Genomic DNA, 21,535 nt, shown 5'->3' with positions numbered 1-21,535 from the left:
GATTAGACCGCACTAGGTTTAGCTAGATGTGCAGAAGGTGTAGCAAAGGGTCAAACATTGTAAACAGTAAAATTAATGATGTAGCTTATGTGCTAGGTTTTGTAAAGGAATAGAGAAACAGTCCAGTCAGTCAGTGTCCACAGTTTCAGTGTAACTTGAGTGTACAGTAAACAGGGATAACAATGTCATGGTGACATCAGCTTTATACTGATTTCAGGCTGCAATTTATGGCCCTTTCATTTTCAGTGCTCTGCAGATTGTTTTCTCATCTTGATTGACTGTTAAGTGTCCAAAACTGGCCAGAAGATGATGAGAAGGCCCATCACTAGTCCTTAAAGCTCAAGTTAATTTATTTGAATCACTTCTTTATCTACAATCTAAACTCAGAGATATTCAACTTACCATAAAAAATATAAAAAATGTGAACTACTGAAGTAATCTGAATTGAATTAAGATGAAAATTGTCTTTTTACATGTGAATATTTTCTGGCTTCTTTACTCATCTACGAGGGGGAACCGAATATCCTTTGGTTGTAGACAAAAACAAGACATTTGAGGACGTCATCTTGGGCTTTGGGAAGCAAAAATGTATGTATTTCACCATTTTCTGCCATTTTATAGACCGAACAAGTGATTGATTCATCAAGAAAATAATCGACTCAGTGGTGAGTTGTGGCACTAGAAAATAAGGAAGTGAAGCTAGAGCCAGTGGATTTATTTGTAATTTAAAATGGTTTCAGATTAAATTGATGTTGATCTACTAACTGATTTATTGCCTGATTGTTTAAGATCTAGTTACAGAGCACTGACTGGTGCAATAAAGGACAAAGGTAAAGCCCGCGTGTATACACTGTGTTAACGTTATATTGAGATGTTAACCTCACAGTAATGTTATGTTTTCTGCGTCTCCCAGTGTGTGCCTGTTCCACATGGAGGAGATTAAATCACTTTCCCAGGATAACAGGCATGAATTCAGAGCAGGAGATGGCTACCTGTTGCTGCTCTCTGTGGCATCTGCTATTTTAATTTGTCAACTGTGACACACAGCAGTGGGAGAGCTGTCATCTGACGAAGCTTGGCTTCTGAATTTAAATAACGGAGTAAATTAAGTTCAGTGCTCACACCCTTTGGAAGTTATTGTAAGTTGCACGATACATCAGTGTGGTATAGCATCTTTAACCACACAAACCATCAAATTTGGTCAGAGCAGTCCTTGTTGACACGGCAATTCATCCTGTACATCAATCCATTACCCCGTAACATCCACTAACACCTGACCTTTGTCTTAAGTGGGAAAGGGCCCAATCATACCAGTTAATTGACTCAGTAGTCGTGGTTATGTACCGGCTCCGGCTCTGATTTGCTGTGATGGAAACCTGACACATAAAAAATCCCTCATATAGACAATTTGGTATATGTTTGTATGTTTGAAATCAATAATCCAGTTGTACTGGGCTACAAGGGCAGGAGTAAGTACCTTTTTCAAGTTCTATGATGGCTGAGTAAAATAAGCTTTAGAGATAATTGCAGATTCACAAGATAAACCTGTTCTTGAACAACAGGAGTTATATTTTGGATCTTTTTGGAAGCATTGTGACATTAAAGACACACAAGCAGTCAGATGATTTTAATGATTGTAAGCAAGTCAACAGGGAAGCTAGACTTGTATTTGGAGATCAAGTGAGTGAACCCGTGATGTCTGTAATAAACCGTAACTGTTCAGGAGGACTATGCACAGGTGTGGGAGGTATAAGTTGAACAAAGTGGTTGTTATGAGTGAATTCTTTGGAGATTGTTTGGAACCTCTACGACTCTCTGACTGCTTGTGTATCTTTCTCCATTGGATTCCTTTTCAATGATGTTGCTGCAGTCCTGCTTTACATCCAACAATACGGTCTATAAAGGGTGGTCATGACCGTGCTAAATCATTTAGGCGAACGCCTGTAATCTTGCAAAGTTTTTAACGTGTCACTTACTGTGTCACGCTGCTGCTCTCACAGGTGGAGACATATATGTTTGAATCCCATCAGTGGTTTTTCTAATCATAGCGACCCATTTAGGTGCCCGAAGCAGCCCTGATATTTCAGACTGTCAAAACTAGATCATCGTCTGATTCCAAACTGTTCTCAGTGGATGTGGCACTGAGAGTTTCCTATTGCATGATGTCACACCCCTTCCTCCCGAGTTGCAGCGAGCAAAGCACAACCTGTGGTACTGTGTCTTTGTTCCAAGCCTTCGGAGCTTGCAAAGGAAGGAAGTGAAAACCACAAGTGATTCTTGGTGTCACTGTTCTTGTAACTGTTATAAAATGTGTAAAAGGAGCAATTTAACGAAATTAGCGCAAATTAAAAGAAATGGCAGATTTCTAAGAACAAGGACAGACTGCGTACAGTGTGTAGATTTGAAAAAGAACATTTTCAAGGCAGTTTTTTTCAGTGAATCATCATCTTGTTGTTAACATTTCCAGATTGGATTAAGATTGAAATAAGACATACACGAGTGTGATCCGTCAACTGTCTGTTCTGAGATCAGGCATTAGCTTTGGTGGCCTAAAGAGTGTGAGAAAAAAATCTTAATTTTTCTTTCAGGTGGCTGCTTTGGCACAACAGTGAACATTCGTTATATTCACGGAGTTAGTTGAGAAAACTTAGTTTTGATTTTGAAGGAAAAAATCCTTCAAGTCCTCTTTTGAAATTAAAAGTCAATAAATCTTGACCATGATGTGAAAACACATGCTGTGTCTGTATGTGTGTGAGAACCTTCATGCTACTGAGGAAGGCTGACAAAACAAATGTTGTGAAGCAACGTGTAGCAGTGTTTTTTTTTTAGGGCTGCAACTGAGGATTGATTTCATTGCCGATTAACCAGCTAGTTATTTCTGTCAGAAAATGTTGAAAATGCAGAGATCTCAATTTTCTGAGCCAAAATGTTCTTAATTCTTAGATTAATTTTGCTTCTTTTGTCCAACCAGTGGTTACTGCTATATAGAGCCCGACTTCAGATATATTGATATATAGATATATTGGTATTGATGTATACAAGGCTAGGATCAATGTTAGATGATATTTAATATTGCGATATTTGACAGCATATGCAATATTTTTCATAATATCCAATACCTTACAGCTGTTACAGCATCTTCTGGCTTTTATGTTGAAAGGAGTCGTGGCAGCTTATACAATGTGTATCAATATCTGGGAGGCCTGACACTGTGAAATAGCCCACCTGCATTACATTCACATCTTTTTCACAAGGTTTACAAATGACAGATTCTTTGCAAAAAACATTCAGTCTGGCGCTGGTGCTGATTAGCTAAAGATGACCCTCAAGCTGATTTTCACGAAGCACCAGTCGACATGCTTTTGTAGTTATAATAGAATTAGTTGCTGCTCCAACTCATGTGGGGCATAAGCTAAAGATTTAGTTTTTAAGGCTAACTTCTTGGTTTTTCACTTGCTTCACTATTAGAGATACTCCTGCCACAATCAGCAGTATTGTATCAACGACATTGCACTTCTTAAACCTGAGTGGTGGCTGCGTAGTGATGTAAAGAGTGTGTGATGTGTTCATGTGCAGCTCTCACCTGGTTTTTAATTGTATGTAAAATCACAGCTTTGGGGAAACTGAACTCCAGCCTGAAATTAAAGGCTGCTCTTGTGTATTATTACAGCAGAAGATTATATAGACCTTCCAACTGCTATCCCTTTCACTTATGTTCTGCCATTACATTATTATGACCTATAATGTGTCTTTTCTTTATATCCATATTTATATTAAGCGCCTCCCAGAGATGTGATGAACCTTTTCCATCTGTGCGAAGCCCACAAACAGCAGCTTCGGCCTCGGCTAATCCTCTTAGACTGTTTTGTTGTTTCCCTTTAATTGAAGTCTCTGCCGGGAGTCGCTGATACTCCTGGCTTGGCTAGTGCTGCACAGCTGTGCCCGCAGCTGAATCACAGGCTAACCTGCGGTCATGATTTATAAAGAAAAACACCCAGGGAAGCTTAATGTGACAAGTCGCTATTTCCCCATTGTATTCCTCTCTCAGCGACAACCTTCCTCCTTATCTTCCAGAACACTTGAGTTGATCTAATCATTGCCCATTGTTTTCTGTCACTTTCCGTCCTCCGCTCTGTATATAAAACTAAATGCTGCTCTCACCGTTTTCTTTATCCTAACTTGTCTTGCAGGGTCGTTCTGAGGTCACACTGCTGAGATGACAAGGCTGTGACAGTGTGTGTCCAAGTGTGACTGTGCTGGACCAATTCCTGTGACATGGCTGCTGCTAAGAAAAGTGAGTTACTATTGTATTCATGGACCGTTTTAATACCTGTGAGGTCTTTTAATATTTAAAGGTACTTTAAGTCGTTGAAGTAGTTTAAGTCTTGTAGTGTATTTTTCACCGAAGCTTTTGGAAACTGTGGAAACCATTTAAAATTGCAGATGATGCTTTGAAGTAAACAGGACAGGGGTTAGTATTTAAAATGTAGCCAGTGTGGTCTAATCTCAGGCTTTAATCTGACTTTTGTTTTTTTGTTTAATCAGTCATCTTGCAAAAAGCTTCAAAATGAATGGCATGCATTTATTTGAGGGGAAGTGAGGAAGGAACAGTGGAAGTCCTAACCAGTTAAATTTGGCAACAGAGAGAAAAAACTGTCTACTGGTCCTACATTCAGATTCCTGATACTGTGTGACATATACCATTCAAACATACAATATGTAACATTTCGGCATAGATTTCCTTTCAGCAGTACGTTTTTTCATTTTCGTTCCATTGTCGTAGCAGCAGGCAAGCTGTGTTAGGAGGTAGCTTGTTAATTAGCCAATTAGAATATATGTGTGGGAAACACTGCACCATCTTTTGTTTTCATTGTTTGGATTGAGAGACCCCTCCCAACAGGAATTTCATACAGTGTTTAATTCTATAAGTGCTCAATTACATTTGCTTTTACACAAATCTTTATCCACAATTGTAATATAAATATCACGTTGAGCTCAGTGCAACACTGCAGTGCCTCCTGTATGTAAGCCTGGAAGTAATCACAATGTTTTATATATCCTTTAATCTACTGCTAGTTAATCTTTTCCCTGCAATTGAAAGCCACAAATGAGCCATTTTTTTCACAGCAAGACGTCCTGGAGGCAATCCAGGAAGGTTAATCAATTGAATTTAAATTCACAATCGATTTGTCCTGTCGGTTGGGTTTCTTGGGAACAGGGTGTGTTGAGTCGATGTCGACAGCTTTAACGACAGATTTTTGTGAAGGCAAGCAAATTTATTTCCTCAAAAGCAGGAAGGGCTCAATGCAATTGGATGGGAATAAGACCTGGCACAGAGCTGCAAATGACTCATCTTGTGTTTTTATCACAACCATGAATATGCTTCATCTCCTCCCCCGTGGAGTACAGGTACTTGTTGTCTTCAAGGGCCACTCTGCAGGCTCTGTTCGTTTATGATAAGGTCACCGTATGAAGGGCAGTGTGAAGGGAGCCTCTGTATTGACTTCCTGCTGACGGCATTTTGCAATTTTCGTGTACCTGGGATGGACTGAAATGTCACAGGAAGAGGTCTTGTTTCATTTTTTACAGGGAGAGGTAAGAATGCGTTGCTACCTTTGGGAGAATAAAAGTATTTTACAAATAAGAACCCTCAGGCTTTTATTGTGTAGTCTTTGGCTTTGTTCTTGTTTCCTTGGAACAATTTGACAATAGGCAAGGATCTCTGAAGAGCCACAATATTTAACCTTTCTTCACTAATGCAGAAAAATGTGAGCACAAACACACTCTCCCAGGCGGATGAGCTGAAAGATGGTCATTACTTTTAATATGAACTGGAAAAACAGCATTTTTAAAACACTGATGTGGTCATCGGTGCTCAGACAGCAGGTGAAACTAACTCTGTTACCTTAAACTTTCTTTGCAAACACTGTGGAAATGTGTCAGTAGCAGCAAACAAATCTCAGCAAGAATCAGCAATGAGAGAGGAAAGGTAGAGATGGATTAGTGCAATCTAAACCAAGGCTGCCGAGCAGTGAACTTAAAACATAATTGAATTTGTGTTTTATAAATGCTTGAGGTCCCTGGTGTGTCTGTTAATTAACATGCTCACCAGCTGGAAAAGCTTGTGAGTCACGGTGGTCACAACATGCTGATCACCAAGTGTCATCTGATCAGTTGTAGTTGACGGTGTATCAGGGAGGAGTGAACATGTTCAGCTGCATTGACTGAAACCAGATATGGTGCCCGTTTCTGGTCCTGAACCTGCCGTTTTGTATCAGGAGCGTACTGACACCTCGGTAAGGGAGGAAGAGTTCAGAGGAGACGACTGAGTGGTTAACGGAGCTCTATACTATTCAGCAGCGCAGAGGCAGATATACAGACAGAGAGATTAGAGGAGAGACAGAAGTAGATAGAGATTAATCTGAAATAAGACAGTTTAGTGGGGCTTCTGCGTACATGCACGGGTACATATTCATTTGTGTGTGCAAGTGCATCTGTGAGGTTATTGCTCTGCTACCACCGAGAGGGTAAACGTCTGTAAGTGTGTTCTTGCGCCGGCTTTGTCTGAGATTATTCGACCCATCGGAAAGGCCACAGATCTCAGTATTGTGATAATGAGCCTGACACCGAGGCTTAGATCAGAGCTCTCCTACCGCTTTGATGATCGGAGTATTATCAAATTCGCAGCATGGCCAGGTGCAACATCCAAATTGTGGAGCTGCAATTTTCTGACAGAGGTAAAGGTCAGAATATATCATTATAAATGAATCATTGTGGGGCCGCAGAGGTGCTCTGGCCCACAAATCATATCCTCCAAGTGTGAGGGAACATGCTTGCTTGGCACAGACCCCAGCAAAAATCACATCAACAACATTTTTTTACGTTTCGGTGAAAATGAACGCAAAACTTGCCATTCCGACTAAAATTGTGACGCACATTAATATCTGAACCTGAATATCAAGATAGTCACAAAATGGTTTTGTTTTTTGTGTACTGTTCATGCCAACTATTTACATGCTAAATGTGCAAAAATAATCAAATGCAAAGTCAGAGCTGAAGGAGTGAAATAAAGCAGGCAAATGTGCCAGTGTGAGATCTGGTTTCTTGTGCCAGATTGCTGCCAGCTGCCCCACAATTTAATAACCACCGTGATAACAATGGAGATGAGAGATGTAGGGGCGGTTTAATGACGTGGTAGCATTTTCAGGTGCCACAAGCATTGTACAATAGTGCATTAATATGATAACGTTCTTGATGATCTGGCTTGTGCTGCATTTCAGGATGTTCTTAACAGGGTTCATATGTATTGCTCTTGACTTGAGGCTGTGAGTAGAGTCTTTTTCAAAGCAAGTAATTAATGAGGTCGCGCCAAGAGGACTCCTGAGGCCAGGACTGGATGAGTAGAGCGGTGGTACTCGCTGCAATATGCAACGTGACAAACCTGAACATTTGGGCTACTAACACCCAAGAGATGTGAGTTATTTTGGATGTAGAGGGTGTTGGGTGTAAAAGTTGTATTCATTTTCCAAAGATGTGTATGTTTTTATGTAATACGTGAAACTATTTGTCTTTAATCATCAACACAAGACAGAATGTTAGAAGATATCTGGCTCTTTGATGAAAAGTCAGATGTACTCATGTGCATATAAAAGTAGGGGGGTTAAAAAGGACTCAAGGTGCATCCAGTAAGACACATTCAGCCACAGGGTTTAAAACTCGGTTATAGGCAGCATGAACAATGTGCTAGAGCTTAAGCCTTTTTCAAACACAAATAACATAATTTGCAGCTTCACTGAATTGCCTCTCTTATTATGATTGAATTTTGAATGAACCTTGGCAATCATGGGGCAATTGCTCTGATTTGCACTTTGGCAAAAGAAGTTAAACCAGTTCAAACACATCACATATTAACCTAAAGCACTGTGACGTTATCAAGGACATTTCCGTGTTTTTGTTTTCGAGGAACGCTGAGCACAGCAGCAACTTTGAAGGGGAATTTAATCCTCAACCAGCAGCTCTTTCTCGGAAATTCTTAACTGTTGATAGTAGAAAAAAAAAAGACTCAGTCAGCCATTATAAAGGGAAAAGCCATAAAGCAGGTAATTTAATTCAGCAGCAGTGTTGCCTTTGAAAGTTAATGACTAACAATGAGTGGCTGAGAAAGTGTAACTGCCAAAACAATCTTTGTGGGATTAGTTATTGGTTAGTTGTTAGAATACAAATGTTGAAATGTGGAGTGAAAGATCAATGCAGACAGATTGTTTTTAAATGATCTATCTTATCTAATGTCTGCAATGAACCAGCTGATCATGGCTGGTCAATAGCATTGGGGTATGTGATGCTACTGTATGCTTTGAGCCATGTTTGATTGTAATCCTTGTAAATACATACATCACACCACTCCCACGTCCAGCTTCTGAAATGTTTCTCCCTTGTCAAGGAAACACAATACATTAGCAGAGCTGAACAATGAGTCGAACACTCATTCCTGTGATGGGTTTGTCTTCACAGCTGTCACATTTCTTGAATGGATAATTTCTCCCCTTGCGGAGAAAGTTCAGTTAGACTCACTGAAAATGAAAGCCCCCTTTTCTTGATCCTTTCCAAACTCTAGAGGGTGTAACGCACTCTTTAACCTCTAGCTGCTAATAGACTGGCTTATTGGATGAAAGTCTGCCATTATTAAGCTCAGTGTGTGAATGTAATTACAGTCATGGAGCCCTATTGTGTCAACTTCTAGGCTTCCTGCAAAAAGCATCTTATAGCAGCAGGAGTAGTGACCTTAAAAACAGCCCCTGTCGTGTGATTTGATATTGAATCTGGTCCTGGTCCAGTCACCAGAAGAGTGTTTGTTCTCCAGGTAGAAAAAGACACCCATCACGCAGCGAATACTTTCATTCATGTGTGATGTTGGATGTATTTTTTTGGTGATAAATGTTCTACATTTTTGTTATAGCCACTGTCTCACAGTTGGCCATAAACGAAAACCAGGAAAAGATTATAAAAGCAGAGCAGGTCCCATTAAAAAAACTCAGCGGGTTTGATAATGAAGTTCATTTTTATCGTCTTTTCTACATTAAGTGTTCACACATCACAGCATCTCGTAGTCCATGAGTCAGAAGCTCTCAAATCTGATGACATCCACTTTGAGCTGCTGCACTATTTATTTTTGAGGATGCTGTTTTTTATTTCCATGGTGCCAGGCATTGTGAATGGTGCTGCATGTGAGATGTGAGGTTCACTGAGGGCAGTGAATTTTTCAGAAAATAGTTAGGCGGTGTAAAAAGTACTATTCATACTTGTGTACCAAATGGAAGGGTGCGCAGTCAAAAAAGCGAGTGGTTCTGAGCGTTTAGATCTCATGTTTGTGAGTAGTGGCATGAAAGCTCAGCTGTGGTGTAACTTTTGTGATCAGAGCTGTCTCTCACACATTCTCATCTTTGATCGTGCCAAACTTTGACAGGCAGGATACATTTGTTGAGCTGTAAAAAACATTTTCCAGCCTGGAAGAACAAGAGTGATTCTCACTGTATAACTTTTAGATTGTAGCTGGTGAAAATAACGTATCAACACACGTTTTTATTAAATTAAAAAAAAACATTAAAACAACAGCTTGACTATATGAATAGATGCATTATAAAAAAGATACGTGTATTCTAAAATGGCTTTGGTGTAGGTATAAAAATGATTTTAAAACATGCAACCATGTAATGTAAAACAGTCACACCTAAAATCAAAGAAATCTGATTTTGGCCTTAATTTTGAGAGTTTCCAACCATTGTGCCTTAATTTGGGGAAAACAGTCATTAAACTGCCATTAAGGTCATTAACATATACATCTATACTCTATGTAACACAGCGCTCTCAATTGTAAAGTCTTAAACACTCAACCCTTAATCAAATACATGTGTTAACACACTAGCAATCACTTTTACAAGTTGATATCACTTTTTGAAATGGCCAGTTTATATTTTCTCACATTAATATATGAATTTTCCACGAAGGTGCAGCGGCAGATAAGAAAACTCATTTAAAGGATCCAACTTGTGTTAACCCTCATCTTGATTTAGGACTCGGGAAATTGCACTGTCTAATATCACAGGAATAAGACGTAGAGCCTGCTGTAGCTCAGTTGACATCTTTTATATATGTGGGATCAGAAGGTCCACTCTGGGATATTGTTAATATTGCAAGGTGTTCTGTGCTATCTCTTGTATTGAGGCTTTAGATATTGAATATCATTTTAATATAAACCCCCCCGTTGCATTTCCACTTTCTGTTCGAACGCAGTGATCCTGCACATATGGAAGATTATGTAACCACTGAACTCATTATTGTGACCCAGATTGCTGATAACACGGATTTCTAATCTCTAATAAGAGTCTGTATAAAAGTTTGATGGAACTGGGCCCAAGAGGGACAGCAATGGCCTGTGTTACATGTAATGCAAGGACATACTGTAAGTCAGCATATTAGTTCTATTAAATACACTGGAGCAAGTATATGGGTCTTCAGGAACAACACAAATGCATTTGCAGCTGCTTGTTTTGGTATAAAATATAAATTATGCTTCCACCGGATTGATCTTGAGGATAATTCATCAGCAGGCTCTGTCCTGTTAGCTTGATCGTGAACACGTAGCACCAGTTTCACCTCATGTTGGCCTGTCATCGCTCAACAGAGAAAGTAAAATGGACCTATATTTCTGGTCCAGGTATGATGAGGGAGAACTGCCTGCCAATATTTCTCAAAGAAAAGCAGAGGCGTATTCCAGCTTAAAGCTTATCTGGGAAAAAAAGACATAAATGAATGAAATCTCCCCAACTGTCTGGCTGGCAAGAACACCTGATCAAAGTTTAAATAGGAGTCTCTGAAAACTTTATTTCAAAGGTACAGTATGTATGACTGAATTTCACCAACAACCAGAGTAAATATTTGAAGAAGAAAACATCCGCGATGAATATGACTCAGGCAGAAATGTTTAAATGTTCATGCCTCGTTTCCACATAACTCTATATACATATGCAAGTCAACCTGAAGTCCAATAATTCCTATGGAAACCTCTGTGATCTCACAGTGATTTCACCAGACATTATTAGTCTTGTTTTTGTCAATAATAACAGGTAAAATTGTAACTTTAATATAGGCCATAACTTCAGTTTTGCTTTAACTTAAACTAGTTGTGTACACCCTGAAAGCTTAAACAACACGGTTTAGTCCAGTCATCACTCTGTCTAGATGAGAAAATGTCAAAATTGAAAATCCTCCATCTGCAGCACGACTGCTGTGCTCCGGCCTGATTAAGCCGACATCGATCTCACTGAATTAATAATGTTGACTCCAGATACCTGTTTGTTGTGCTGGTGAAAATGCCCCATGTGTTCACTCTCACACCCTGTGAGTCTGGGCACAGATACACCCAAGCCTCACAAGTAGTGCCAAAAGACCCACTTCAAGAGTTAAGCGCATTTGCATTTTAAGGTGACTAGGTGCTTAAATCGGAGCTTAAAACGCACGTCTATGCTTTGTTGTCACACAGTGCTTGATAGAGTTGGCAGTTAGTGATATTGGCTCCAAAACAAAGCTGCAGCATGGCGTCACACTGCTGTTTGAGGAACCTTTGAAGTTTTTGAATAAATCTAGAATAATTGGAAAGATGGTAATAAGACACATGGTGCCCAGGAAGTAGACAGGGCGATGCTGGATATGGTAATCTCATATTTTAATTTGCACACAAACAGACTGCAGTAGCCGGTTCCTCCGGCTTCTGCGGGAAATGGTCTCCAAATTTAAGTGATGGATGAGCCCCAGTGGCTTCTATTAAAAGACAATTTGATAAACATTTAAAAGGTTGTGTGAATACACCAGAGGAGGGACAATGTATTCTTCGTAGTGTTTGTCTACATCTTGTTGTTGAGCTTCTACGCATGTTTCACTCTCCTTTAAGGTCTGGGAAAGTGATGCTCTATAATCAGACCCGAAGCCCTTTGAGCAAAACTTCAGACAAACTGTTTGTTGTCGTAGAGAGTTGGGGTTTATTTGGAGAGTTTCCATTTTTTTGCACTTGGAGTAAATAAATACCTGGGCTGGAGAACAATAAATATCATTGTGCCTCAGTGTCACAGGAGAGCCCCTAAAGACTAAAAGGTATTAATATGTTTAGCTTGTAAGAATAAACCTTGTTAACTCCTTTTTATTGTGAAGCTGCGGTTGTATGGTTGTATTGTGAGGGTAAGATTGATTGTATTTGCTGGAAGTCTAAGATCATCTCAACAAACAAATGATTTATTAAGTAATCTTTATGTTGTTTATCTCAAGAGTTCGAACTGCCAAAAGTCTGCCAAATATTTTTATATTTCTAAATATTTATATGTACAGAAACTCCACATTAGCATGGGAATACAGTTGCTGGTATTTAACCCTTTCATACACCGTGTCCACCACAGTATACAGAGATTTGGAATCCATTTTTTTTACCATTTAGGTTGGAGGACTATGTCCCAGTCACCGGGCGGTGGCTCTCCAAAGCCTTGTCCCCAATTCCATTTGATTATCATCCTTGTATGTCTTTGTTATTAACATCATAAATACAAAATGGCAGACAAAAAGGAGATTGCAATTATTTTATCCAGATTTTTACTAACTGTTCTTATTCCTGGACATGTATGTAAAATAAGCCTGGAGTGCCTATCCCAGGAGGAGTACAGTACATGATTTTGGAGTCCTCAGCAAGGTTATAAGCTGATTTACTGCTCTGTAAGTACTCCTGGCATTAATCTATAGGAGTTTGAACCCACTGAATTATTTGAATACTTTTCTTCCCTGAATCTTTTAATGCTGAAATAAGCCTGCATGTGACCTTTAACTGTCCCTATTAGCTGGAAAGCAGAGCATGTCCACATCATATAGTCTTGCATGGCTCAAGTTCAAATTTGATAACATCCCTGAAAATGGACACTTTGCCTAAGGAAATATTCAAGGGCCTCAAACACGAAGAGGGTTTTTGAGTGGCTGCTTTTGCAAAGCGCTCTGCTGCACACTCCGCTATGTCGGTGAAAGGAGTCGACCACCACAGTTTAATGCCTCTTCTCCTCCTATAAATGGATTTGGTGTGTTTGCTAATGTTCGACCTTCAGCCGCTCTCTCCTCTTCCCTCTCACTCAGGTTGTGCGAAGGCAGGAGGCGTGCGCTTCTCAGAAGAGCCCCCCGCTGCTGGAGCCTCATCACACGTTCACTTTGACGAAAAGCTGCATGACTCCGTCGTCATGGTGACTCCCGAGGATGATGGCAACTTCATGGTCAAGGTGTGCAATAGACTGACACTTCATAGCCATTTAATTGTATGTCTGTCTTCACAAAGACACAGACAAAAAAGACAGTCCTGCTCCAACCCCTTACCATCAGTGTTGTCTTCAATCGCAGCGCAATCACATCTTACAGTCAGTCCACTAACAGGCTAAGGGCAGCGAGGGCTTAACGTCTGACTGATAAAGGCTGAGATAAATAATTCTGTATCCTGTTTGCGTTCTGTTCCCGTCATTTGCCTGATGAGATTAAATGGAAAATAAGATTTGTAAATCCAAGAATGATGGTAACAGTCAATTCAGGCATCAGTAAAAAAAAAAATATATATATATATCAAGAAAATAATTCATAATATTGAAGTTGCTGGTGTGTGATACCGAAATGGTTTCAAAAATACATTTCTCTCTCAAATGAAGAGAACTGACAGTAATACTAACAGTCAGAAGCCTGAATTTAAATGGTTAATGGGACATAAAAACCTTAAAATTGATCAAAAGTTCTTAAAACGCCATGCCGAAATTGAAGGCAGATTGTTTACTAGGTAATGGATTGTGGATGGCATTGTTCTCTCAGACCGATAAGAAAAAAGTACAAAAAGATAAAACGTTCGCCAGAATCTACGTGGGGGGGGGGCCGCCAAAGTAAAACATACGTGTGGGAAACAGTGTAATTGGGTGATGCTGAGGTGAATCTCAATGCTGTGCTTGCGTCACTGCAACAACTCGATGAGCTGATATGTTTCCCGGTTTGGCTGTGATAAAGCCAATGATTGGCTTTCAGGGGGAAGGAACAGGATACGTGTCATGCAACCAGCATCTCTTGTATGAAGGACTTTTCTATCCAAAAGGCTTTAAGTAGTTTGTTTCCCCCCTTTTTGTCCCTAATCTACAGCCATAACTTTCGATGAGCTGCAAAAGAATGACGTCCATCTGATTGTTGCCATGCATTTTAGTGAAGTGTAACCAGAAATGAGTTGCCTCAACCTGCAAATGTTGCATATGATGATGATCTGGCACGGATCAATTTTAGTTTCAAGGAGTTGTGCGGAAATGCTGAAAACGTTGGGAGGCACTTCTGAAAAAGATCATGATCTGGCATCATCAGATGCTGATCCAAAATAGTCTGCAGTAGTTTGCTGCCCAGGCTGCCGCCATTATTAAGTCTCCATCTGCTTCATGGACACTGTGTATGGCAGATAACTTAATCCAAGTCCAAGTGAAATGTCCTGCCAGGTTAATAATATCTTTATGGACTCGATTCAGAATAAAACATGAGATTAAAATGCCTTACAGACTCTATGACATATAGAGAAACTCTAGTCTCATATCTTTATAGCCACTGGCCCTTGAAGTCTGATAATTGGTCATAATCGGGGTTCAACTCCCCTGCAAGCCATGTTGTTGGTGGATATAATATTAGAAGGTAACTCTTTGGATATCGTGGAGCAGTCCCCTTAGTCTCTACAAGCATCGATAGGCTTTTATCTGCGAAACATCCCGGAGAAGATTATAGTCGTTTCTCATCACCGTTAATCTCCTCTGTCGGCTATAAAGCCACAGAACAATGATATCAGACTTCTCATCTGTTCTCTGCTGTCAGCTCTTAAACCCTGGAGGAGCTCAACTTAGGAGCCAAGCAGAGGGAACAGAAGGTGCCAGGGGCCCCGAAACTTCCAAAACTGCAATAATAATAAGGTCGAGTGGAAAAACGTAACCCTGTGTCTGATGCTGACAATCGGTGACTATTATCGACCTCTTTAGGTTGTGCAGACTTCACTAACGTTGAAGCTGCTGCTGCTGATGGCGATGCTAATGAAGGGCTGCACAGATGAAACCTCTTCTGTTTAATTGCACAGTTAAAACGTAGCTTGTTTATTTCTGCATCCTTTACAGCTCTTTAATCCTACCTAGCTTCAGTTAGTGTTGTTGTAAGTATTCACCCCTCACCATTGTAACATTATTATTATTATTAGTGGAAATATGGTGAGAAACATGAGGCTGGATTTGAGCCCAGGGTATGAAAGATTATGTGCTTTGGCTTCAAATTCCCACACTGCCTCTTGAGACTTCAAACCTGCCTAAAGAAAATCTTAAATCTGTCAAATAGTGCAGTTTTTATCCAAGCAAGGGACTCGGCTCTTTTGATAACAATGCTGATGTATCCTTCTGTCTGTCCAATCTGGAAAAATGAATTACGGTACTAGACATTCATTGTCTCCAGAAGATGAATTCCACCAACTTTGGTGGTCTCTGACTTTCCTTTTAGGGCCTCCAGCAGGTAAAGATGTCTTCTGATCCAGTCAAATATTTCAACATCAACATTAGTCATTCATGGTTCCTGTGACTTCTCCTCTGGCATCACCACGAGGTTCAGAATAAACCGCCCAGAACAGACCCCATGACAAGGATCCAGGAATTTTCTCTCACTTTATTTAACATTAGATAGGGCGTTTTTCGTGTGAATCTGTCAGGGAATAATTCATGGATGTCGATGGAAGATCTGGCGTTTTTGTTTGGCTGGTATCTATAAGTGAGTATAATTGGTCTTGTTTCTGACCTGTTAACGCTTTATGAGCATATATAAAGAGAGAATAGCTTGAGATCCACTGTGCTAACATAAAATGGTAACCATGAGAAACATTAATAAACATTTTCTAGTCAGTGCCGATATTGAGAGGCTGCAGTTTTGGACACTAGAGAGTGTAACAATGAGATCATTGTCTACAGAGGAACAAAAGCCCCTAATGTGAAAGCAGTTCACAAGCACTGATTTAAACGTTTGAGAAAAGACGTGCACTCAGGCAGAGGCCCAGACACATGATTTATCTAACAAACCATCAATTTATATCTGTTCAAGTGGCTGGCACACAAAAATCAAGTGCATCTCAAGTAGCTAATGTTTTTAGAGTGGCTTTCTGAAAGATTTCCCGCCTGCTGTTGGATAATTTCCTAGAATTGTTCATATCAGTTTTACCGAGCGAGTCTTCTCGCTGTCACTGAATGAGCCTGACCTTCTCACTTTGGTAGATAAATTCAAATTTGGGCATGCCTTTCTTCATATTTTCTGTGGATTTATGACATATTTAAGCGTGGATATGACTTTCATCAGGCTGAAGACACAAGCACACTTGACTTGGATGGTGTATCTGCTTTAATTCAGAAGACTTTAAGGTCAGGCCTCTTCTTCTGATATTGCTCGGTTATTCCAAAAAATCCGAGAGGAAAGTTCTGTCCAGCCTCACTGTAACTAAGCCTTTCCAAGCTTTGAAACTAAGTCACAGCCAAATCAATTTGCTTAAAAACTGTGTGTGTGTGTGTGTGTGTGTGTGTGTGTGTGTGTGTGTGTGTGTGTGTGTGTGAGAGATGGACTACAAGGTTGGCTCACAGAACAGCCTGAGTGTGAGTGAGTGTGTGCGTGCATGTCGGAGCTCTCGAAGCGTGCTCGAGAGTGGGCACAGAATACTCGCAGCCCGCCGTCGAGCCGAGGGTGGTGGTGTTGCTATGGAAATGGCTGGGGGGGGGGGGGGGGTTATTGGCGGTCCTCGCCGACAGACCTAAGATGAGGTGGGAGTGTGTGGGATGGGAGCGGTATGCAGACAACAGCTGTATTCATGAATGTTGTTTTTGAATTTCACAAGTTCTGTATGTCCCTGCAGCAGGCAACAACACATAATCTGTGTTAATTTTACAGCGTGTATGCTGCTGTCCCCGATAATGACGGTGAAGCAGGGTATGGAAATGAGCAGCTGTCGGAGATGCAGAGATCAGCTGAAGGAGTGTTGCCTGCAGATGCCGCACATTTTTTTTAAAAATTCAAATGATACGTGTTGCGCAGGACAGCCGAGCCAGCGTCTCGGAGCTTACTTCAGCTCAGCTCAGTCAGCTGTGATTGTATTACTCTGATTAACCACGTCAAGGGTTAATGACTACAAGGGCGTGTGGGTGCAGGAAACAGGAAACACTGCTTTTAATTAAGAGAAGGGACATTGAAGAGGCCAAACAGGTGTTTACCACAAATCGATATTTGTATTTCAATAATGGATCAAATGACTGTGTGTTTTCTAAAGGATGAGGCTTGCAGTGAAATATCACCTGACTCAGCAGTTATTCTCAGCTCCACTGAGCCTTTCTACTCGTTTTGAATTTCTGGCCCACAGCTATTTTGGTCAATTTTGGCATCTTTTTCATATGCAGTAGGCAGTTGTTAGCAAACATGCTCTGTGTAATCTACTGTACGCCGCCTACTCAGCACCAACCGACAGACAGACTGATTAGCGCAGACCAAACCAGAGCTAAATGCGGAGTGAATATTACACTTGAAGACATCATACAAGCACAAGCAAATGCTACCGTTGCTTCTTGTCTTCTTGGTGTGTAAATACACCTACGACAGCTTCATCCCACCTGCAGAGCTGCTCTAGCTTTTCAGCTGCTGGCTGGCCTTTTTTGCGTCTCTTTGAGAATTCTCGCTAGGAGTTCAATGTCATTTGAGTGTCTTCATATTCCTTTCAAAGGCTTCCTCTACGCCTTCTTTTTCTTTTTCATCTGCTTAATTTAACTCTTAGTCTTCTTAATTTTCTACTTCTTCAACACACTTCTTCTTCGTCCTCCGCTTTTGCGTCTTCTTCTTAGTATTTTTCTTCTTTGTCTTGTTTTTCGTTTTCTTCTTCATCCTCTTATCACTCCTCTTTGTCACCTTCTCCGTCATCTTCGTTGTCACCTTCTTCTTCTTCTTCCTCATCATGATCATCTTTTTCTTCCTTGCAAACCAGCTACCACTTATGCCACCAACCGTCCTGGAGTGTTGAACAAGCAATTTTTTTACTTTGTAACTGGAGCATGTTAGTGGGCTGCACGCCAATGTTCACACACACCGAGCAGAAGTTGGCAGATAATGACATTATTATAACACGTCCTAAAGCGAACCCTCGTGGAGACGAAAACTATTAATAGGCCTTCAATGAAACATGTAAATGTTGTGTTTACAGCTTGTTCCGCTGCCTCAAAGCGAACAAAAGCTTGATTGCTAGCTTGCCATTTAAATTTGACCCCACCTTGTATTTACTTTCTATCACTACCAGCTCTGTCCATAGATAGTGAGTGAATACATTTACCTTTTTTGGCGCTGCCTATAAATCAGAAGCTAGACCGAGACGTTTACGTACCACAATAATTCAGAAAGTTCACTTGTGTTAATCAAGTTCTGTTTGCCCTGGCTATGACTCAGATTAAAGTAAGATTATCTGCATAAGCTGCATGACAGCACTCTAAATGAGTGAAAATGACTTCACCGAGTTTCCACATGGAGTCGCACCAAGAAATAATTTTATATTCGAGCATCGCCGACAGCAGCAAACCAGAATTTAAAGAGCTCATGAATAAATCTCGCGTTGGTGCCTCATTCACTGTCCGCGGAGGATTGTCGGTCCTCTCCCCTAAGTGATATCTCCCATGTAAGAACATTCAGTTTCTGGATAATAAGAAGTGTTGTATGATAATAGATAGTGAGCGAATTGTCTCGGGCAACATTCAAGTTCACTCAAGTTCATAAAATGTGTGGTATTTCCCTTCGAGTTGCGGAAAAGAATTGCGCCATTGTTTTGGATGAGCGCTGAGTCGGTTGTTTCTCTGGGTGTGCCCAACAGACAGTGTTACACATGGTCCATCTTTAGAAATGATACCGTGTCACCGTCACCACAGTAGTGTGCGCTTTCAGTAGACTCGTGAACCAGAAACACTTTCAACGGAAATGTAATGAATCACTTTTGGCTTTTGTGTTGCCTTGCATAATTTTACAGCCTCTTTGTGTCCAACACTGCAGCGTGAAATCGCAACTAAATGAATTTTTCAGCGACGGCTCGCAGTCTTCTGGACATGCCTGGGACTGCGCTCCAAGAATGATTGTTGTTTTTCTCCGCAGTGCTCCATCACTGCTCTCCTCTCTCATTTCTCACCTAATGCTGTTTGCAGGCTCTGCTCTGCACATTGCTTTAACCAGGGGTCATGTGGGGCTGAAGCTGCCGTTCGCAGCTCTAGCTCGAGGGGCTTTGGGCTTTATCTCTCCTCGCCTGCACTTCCCCGCGGTTTCCTTCTCTCTCTCTCTCTCTCTCTGTCTGTCTCTCTGTCTCTCTCGCTGTCTGTCTGTCTGTCTCTCTTTTTTTTTTGTACCTGTCTCCTCTGTGAGGCTTTTCCACACTGTGATGATTCTCTCATGAATTTTTCTCTTTGCTATATATCAGACTGCTACCTCCACATCTCCCCTGTCTCTCTGGCCCTCTGTTTCTCTTTCTCTCACCGCCCGCCTTACAGTCAGCTTCAGAATTTTTGCTTACGGGCAATATGAGTCAAAGTGTGAACTGTGTCAGGGGATAAGACAGTGTTACGTTTGATTGGGTTAGTTATGAATGCAAGAAATGATTCAGTCCGTCTGAAAATTCAGGTACAGTCTGATAGATTATCTTGTGTATGGATGCATCTCATTGTTTTCATCAGCAATCAATCAATTTATAACTGTTTTTATTTGATCAGTTAATCATTCAACTTGTAAAACATGAGTAACAAAATCTGAGCAATATGTAGAAGCTTGAACTAAATGATGTTCTGTGTTCTTGCTCAATAAATGACAAAGCCGTGACTATTTAATCAATAGTGAAAATGGTGTTTTTGTCACTAGAAATCCCTTTAAAATTGAATTATGTACAGTAATTAGAGCTGCTACAATCAGTAGATTAATCAGTTAGTCACTTGTAATGAAGTTATTCACCGACTACTTTGATAATCAATTAATTGTATCAGTCAGTTCAGCAAAAACGTGGAATGTTTGGTGGTTTCAGCTTCTTAAATTCAGCAGTTTGCTGCTTTTCTTCCTCGTTGGTGACAATTAGTGAAGAGCCTTTGAGTTTTTGACTGCTGGTTAGACAAAGAAGCAATTTGAAAACGTCACTCTGGGCATTTGTGGCAATCGTTTTTCACCATTTTTGACATTTAATAGACTAAATGATTAATCACAGTACTTGTTAGTCGCATCCCTAATGATAATAGATGTTGACTTTAAATAAGAGATTAATTGCAGATTCATTTTCTGTCGATCGACCTCTACTTGTAGCTCTACAGTAGCTCTGGTTACGCTAAAGATCAGCAAAGGTCAGAGATATTCAATCCGTTCTTTTGCTACCACATAGCAAATGCCTATTTTTATGCCTGTTTTCTTCTTAACGAACTGTGAATGTCGTGTTACCATAAATACGATTTAGCTCTTAAAGTGCTGACAAATCTATTCACATGGGATTAGCCTTATTGTAAGATTTGGGTGAAATCCAGGAGGTGATTCGCTTTTATTTCCCGTCAGGCTAAAATTGCCAATCTGGCAGAAGATGACGGGGATTAAGATCACCAGAGCAACAACTAATGGTTTCAATGAGAGGTTTCCCTCAAGGAAAGCTCAGCCCAACGTTATGGTGCTTGTGAAAATTGCTTACCCATGTTGGTCATAAAGAAGTAATCCTTTATTTATTGAGCTGTAATAGACTCACACCATGCGATGTGAGGCCGAGCTGAGGCAGTTTAAATCCCTCTCTCACCATCACATTCGGATTATTCCAGAGTTTGTGGGAGAGAGAAAGACTGCCATTGTTTTCCCTCCTCATCGTTAAATCTCTGCTCTCTAAATGTCTCTCTCCCTCTCGCTGTAGGTCGGCTTCCTAAAGACGCAGCACCGGTATGAAATAGTGTTCACCCTGCCCGAGGTCCCAGCCCTGGGGAAGGATGTGTGTCCAGCACCGGTGCCCAGTCCCCACCTCCGGATCACTGATATCACACCAGCACCGGAGGGTAAGAGATCATGAGGGAATGAGGGAAGTAAACATCAGCAGTTTCTGGAAATTCAGAAGTTGCAGAGCAGGAAATTTCAAACAAGAAAAGGCAGGAACTTTCTTCAAGGACTGACCTTTTGCGGGAACTCTGTGTTTCCACCACGGGGACCAGAGTCTAAAATAAGTTGTGGGGACGTTACTTTACGCCCCAAAAGGTCCCTGCTCAGAGGGGTAGAACTTTACAAAGGACAGGAACTTAAAAAGCTGCAGCCATAAACCAGTTTGTGTTTTGTTCATTGTGCTTGGAGTCAACACATCATCTTAGATTGAGAGAAGGAAGCAGACAACAGATGAAAGACGGTCGCATGCAAAGATGATATGTCAAAACAGCCGTCGGCAGACTGATTCCCCCTTTGCCAA

The 21,535-nt window shown here is 40.7% G+C and overlaps 1 protein-coding gene across 3 annotated transcripts in view; it reads left to right on the top strand.

Annotated features, from left to right (window-relative positions):
- Positions 1 to 21,535, top strand: part of c10h20orf27 (chromosome 10 C20orf27 homolog) — a 32,024-nt gene that overhangs the window by 1,268 nt on the left and 9,221 nt on the right. For all 3 annotated transcript variants that reach the window (XM_037112683.1, XM_037112682.1, XM_037112681.1), the window contains exons 2-4: positions 4,191 to 4,294; positions 13,165 to 13,304; positions 20,996 to 21,134. In XM_037112683.1, the coding sequence (XP_036968578.1) occupies positions 4,276 to 4,294; positions 13,165 to 13,304; positions 20,996 to 21,134 (298 nt within the window). In that variant the 5' untranslated portion in view covers positions 4,191 to 4,275. The remainder of the gene's footprint in view (positions 1 to 4,190; positions 4,295 to 13,164; positions 13,305 to 20,995; positions 21,135 to 21,535) is intronic.

The sequence above is a fragment of the Acanthopagrus latus genome, chromosome 10 (genome assembly GCF_904848185.1).
Source record: "Acanthopagrus latus isolate v.2019 chromosome 10, fAcaLat1.1, whole genome shotgun sequence".
In the NCBI taxonomy this organism is placed as follows: Eukaryota; Metazoa; Chordata; class Actinopteri; order Spariformes; family Sparidae; genus Acanthopagrus; species Acanthopagrus latus.
The sequence above is the reverse complement of the archived record's forward strand: the minus strand, read 5'-3'. Positions and strand labels throughout refer to the sequence as shown.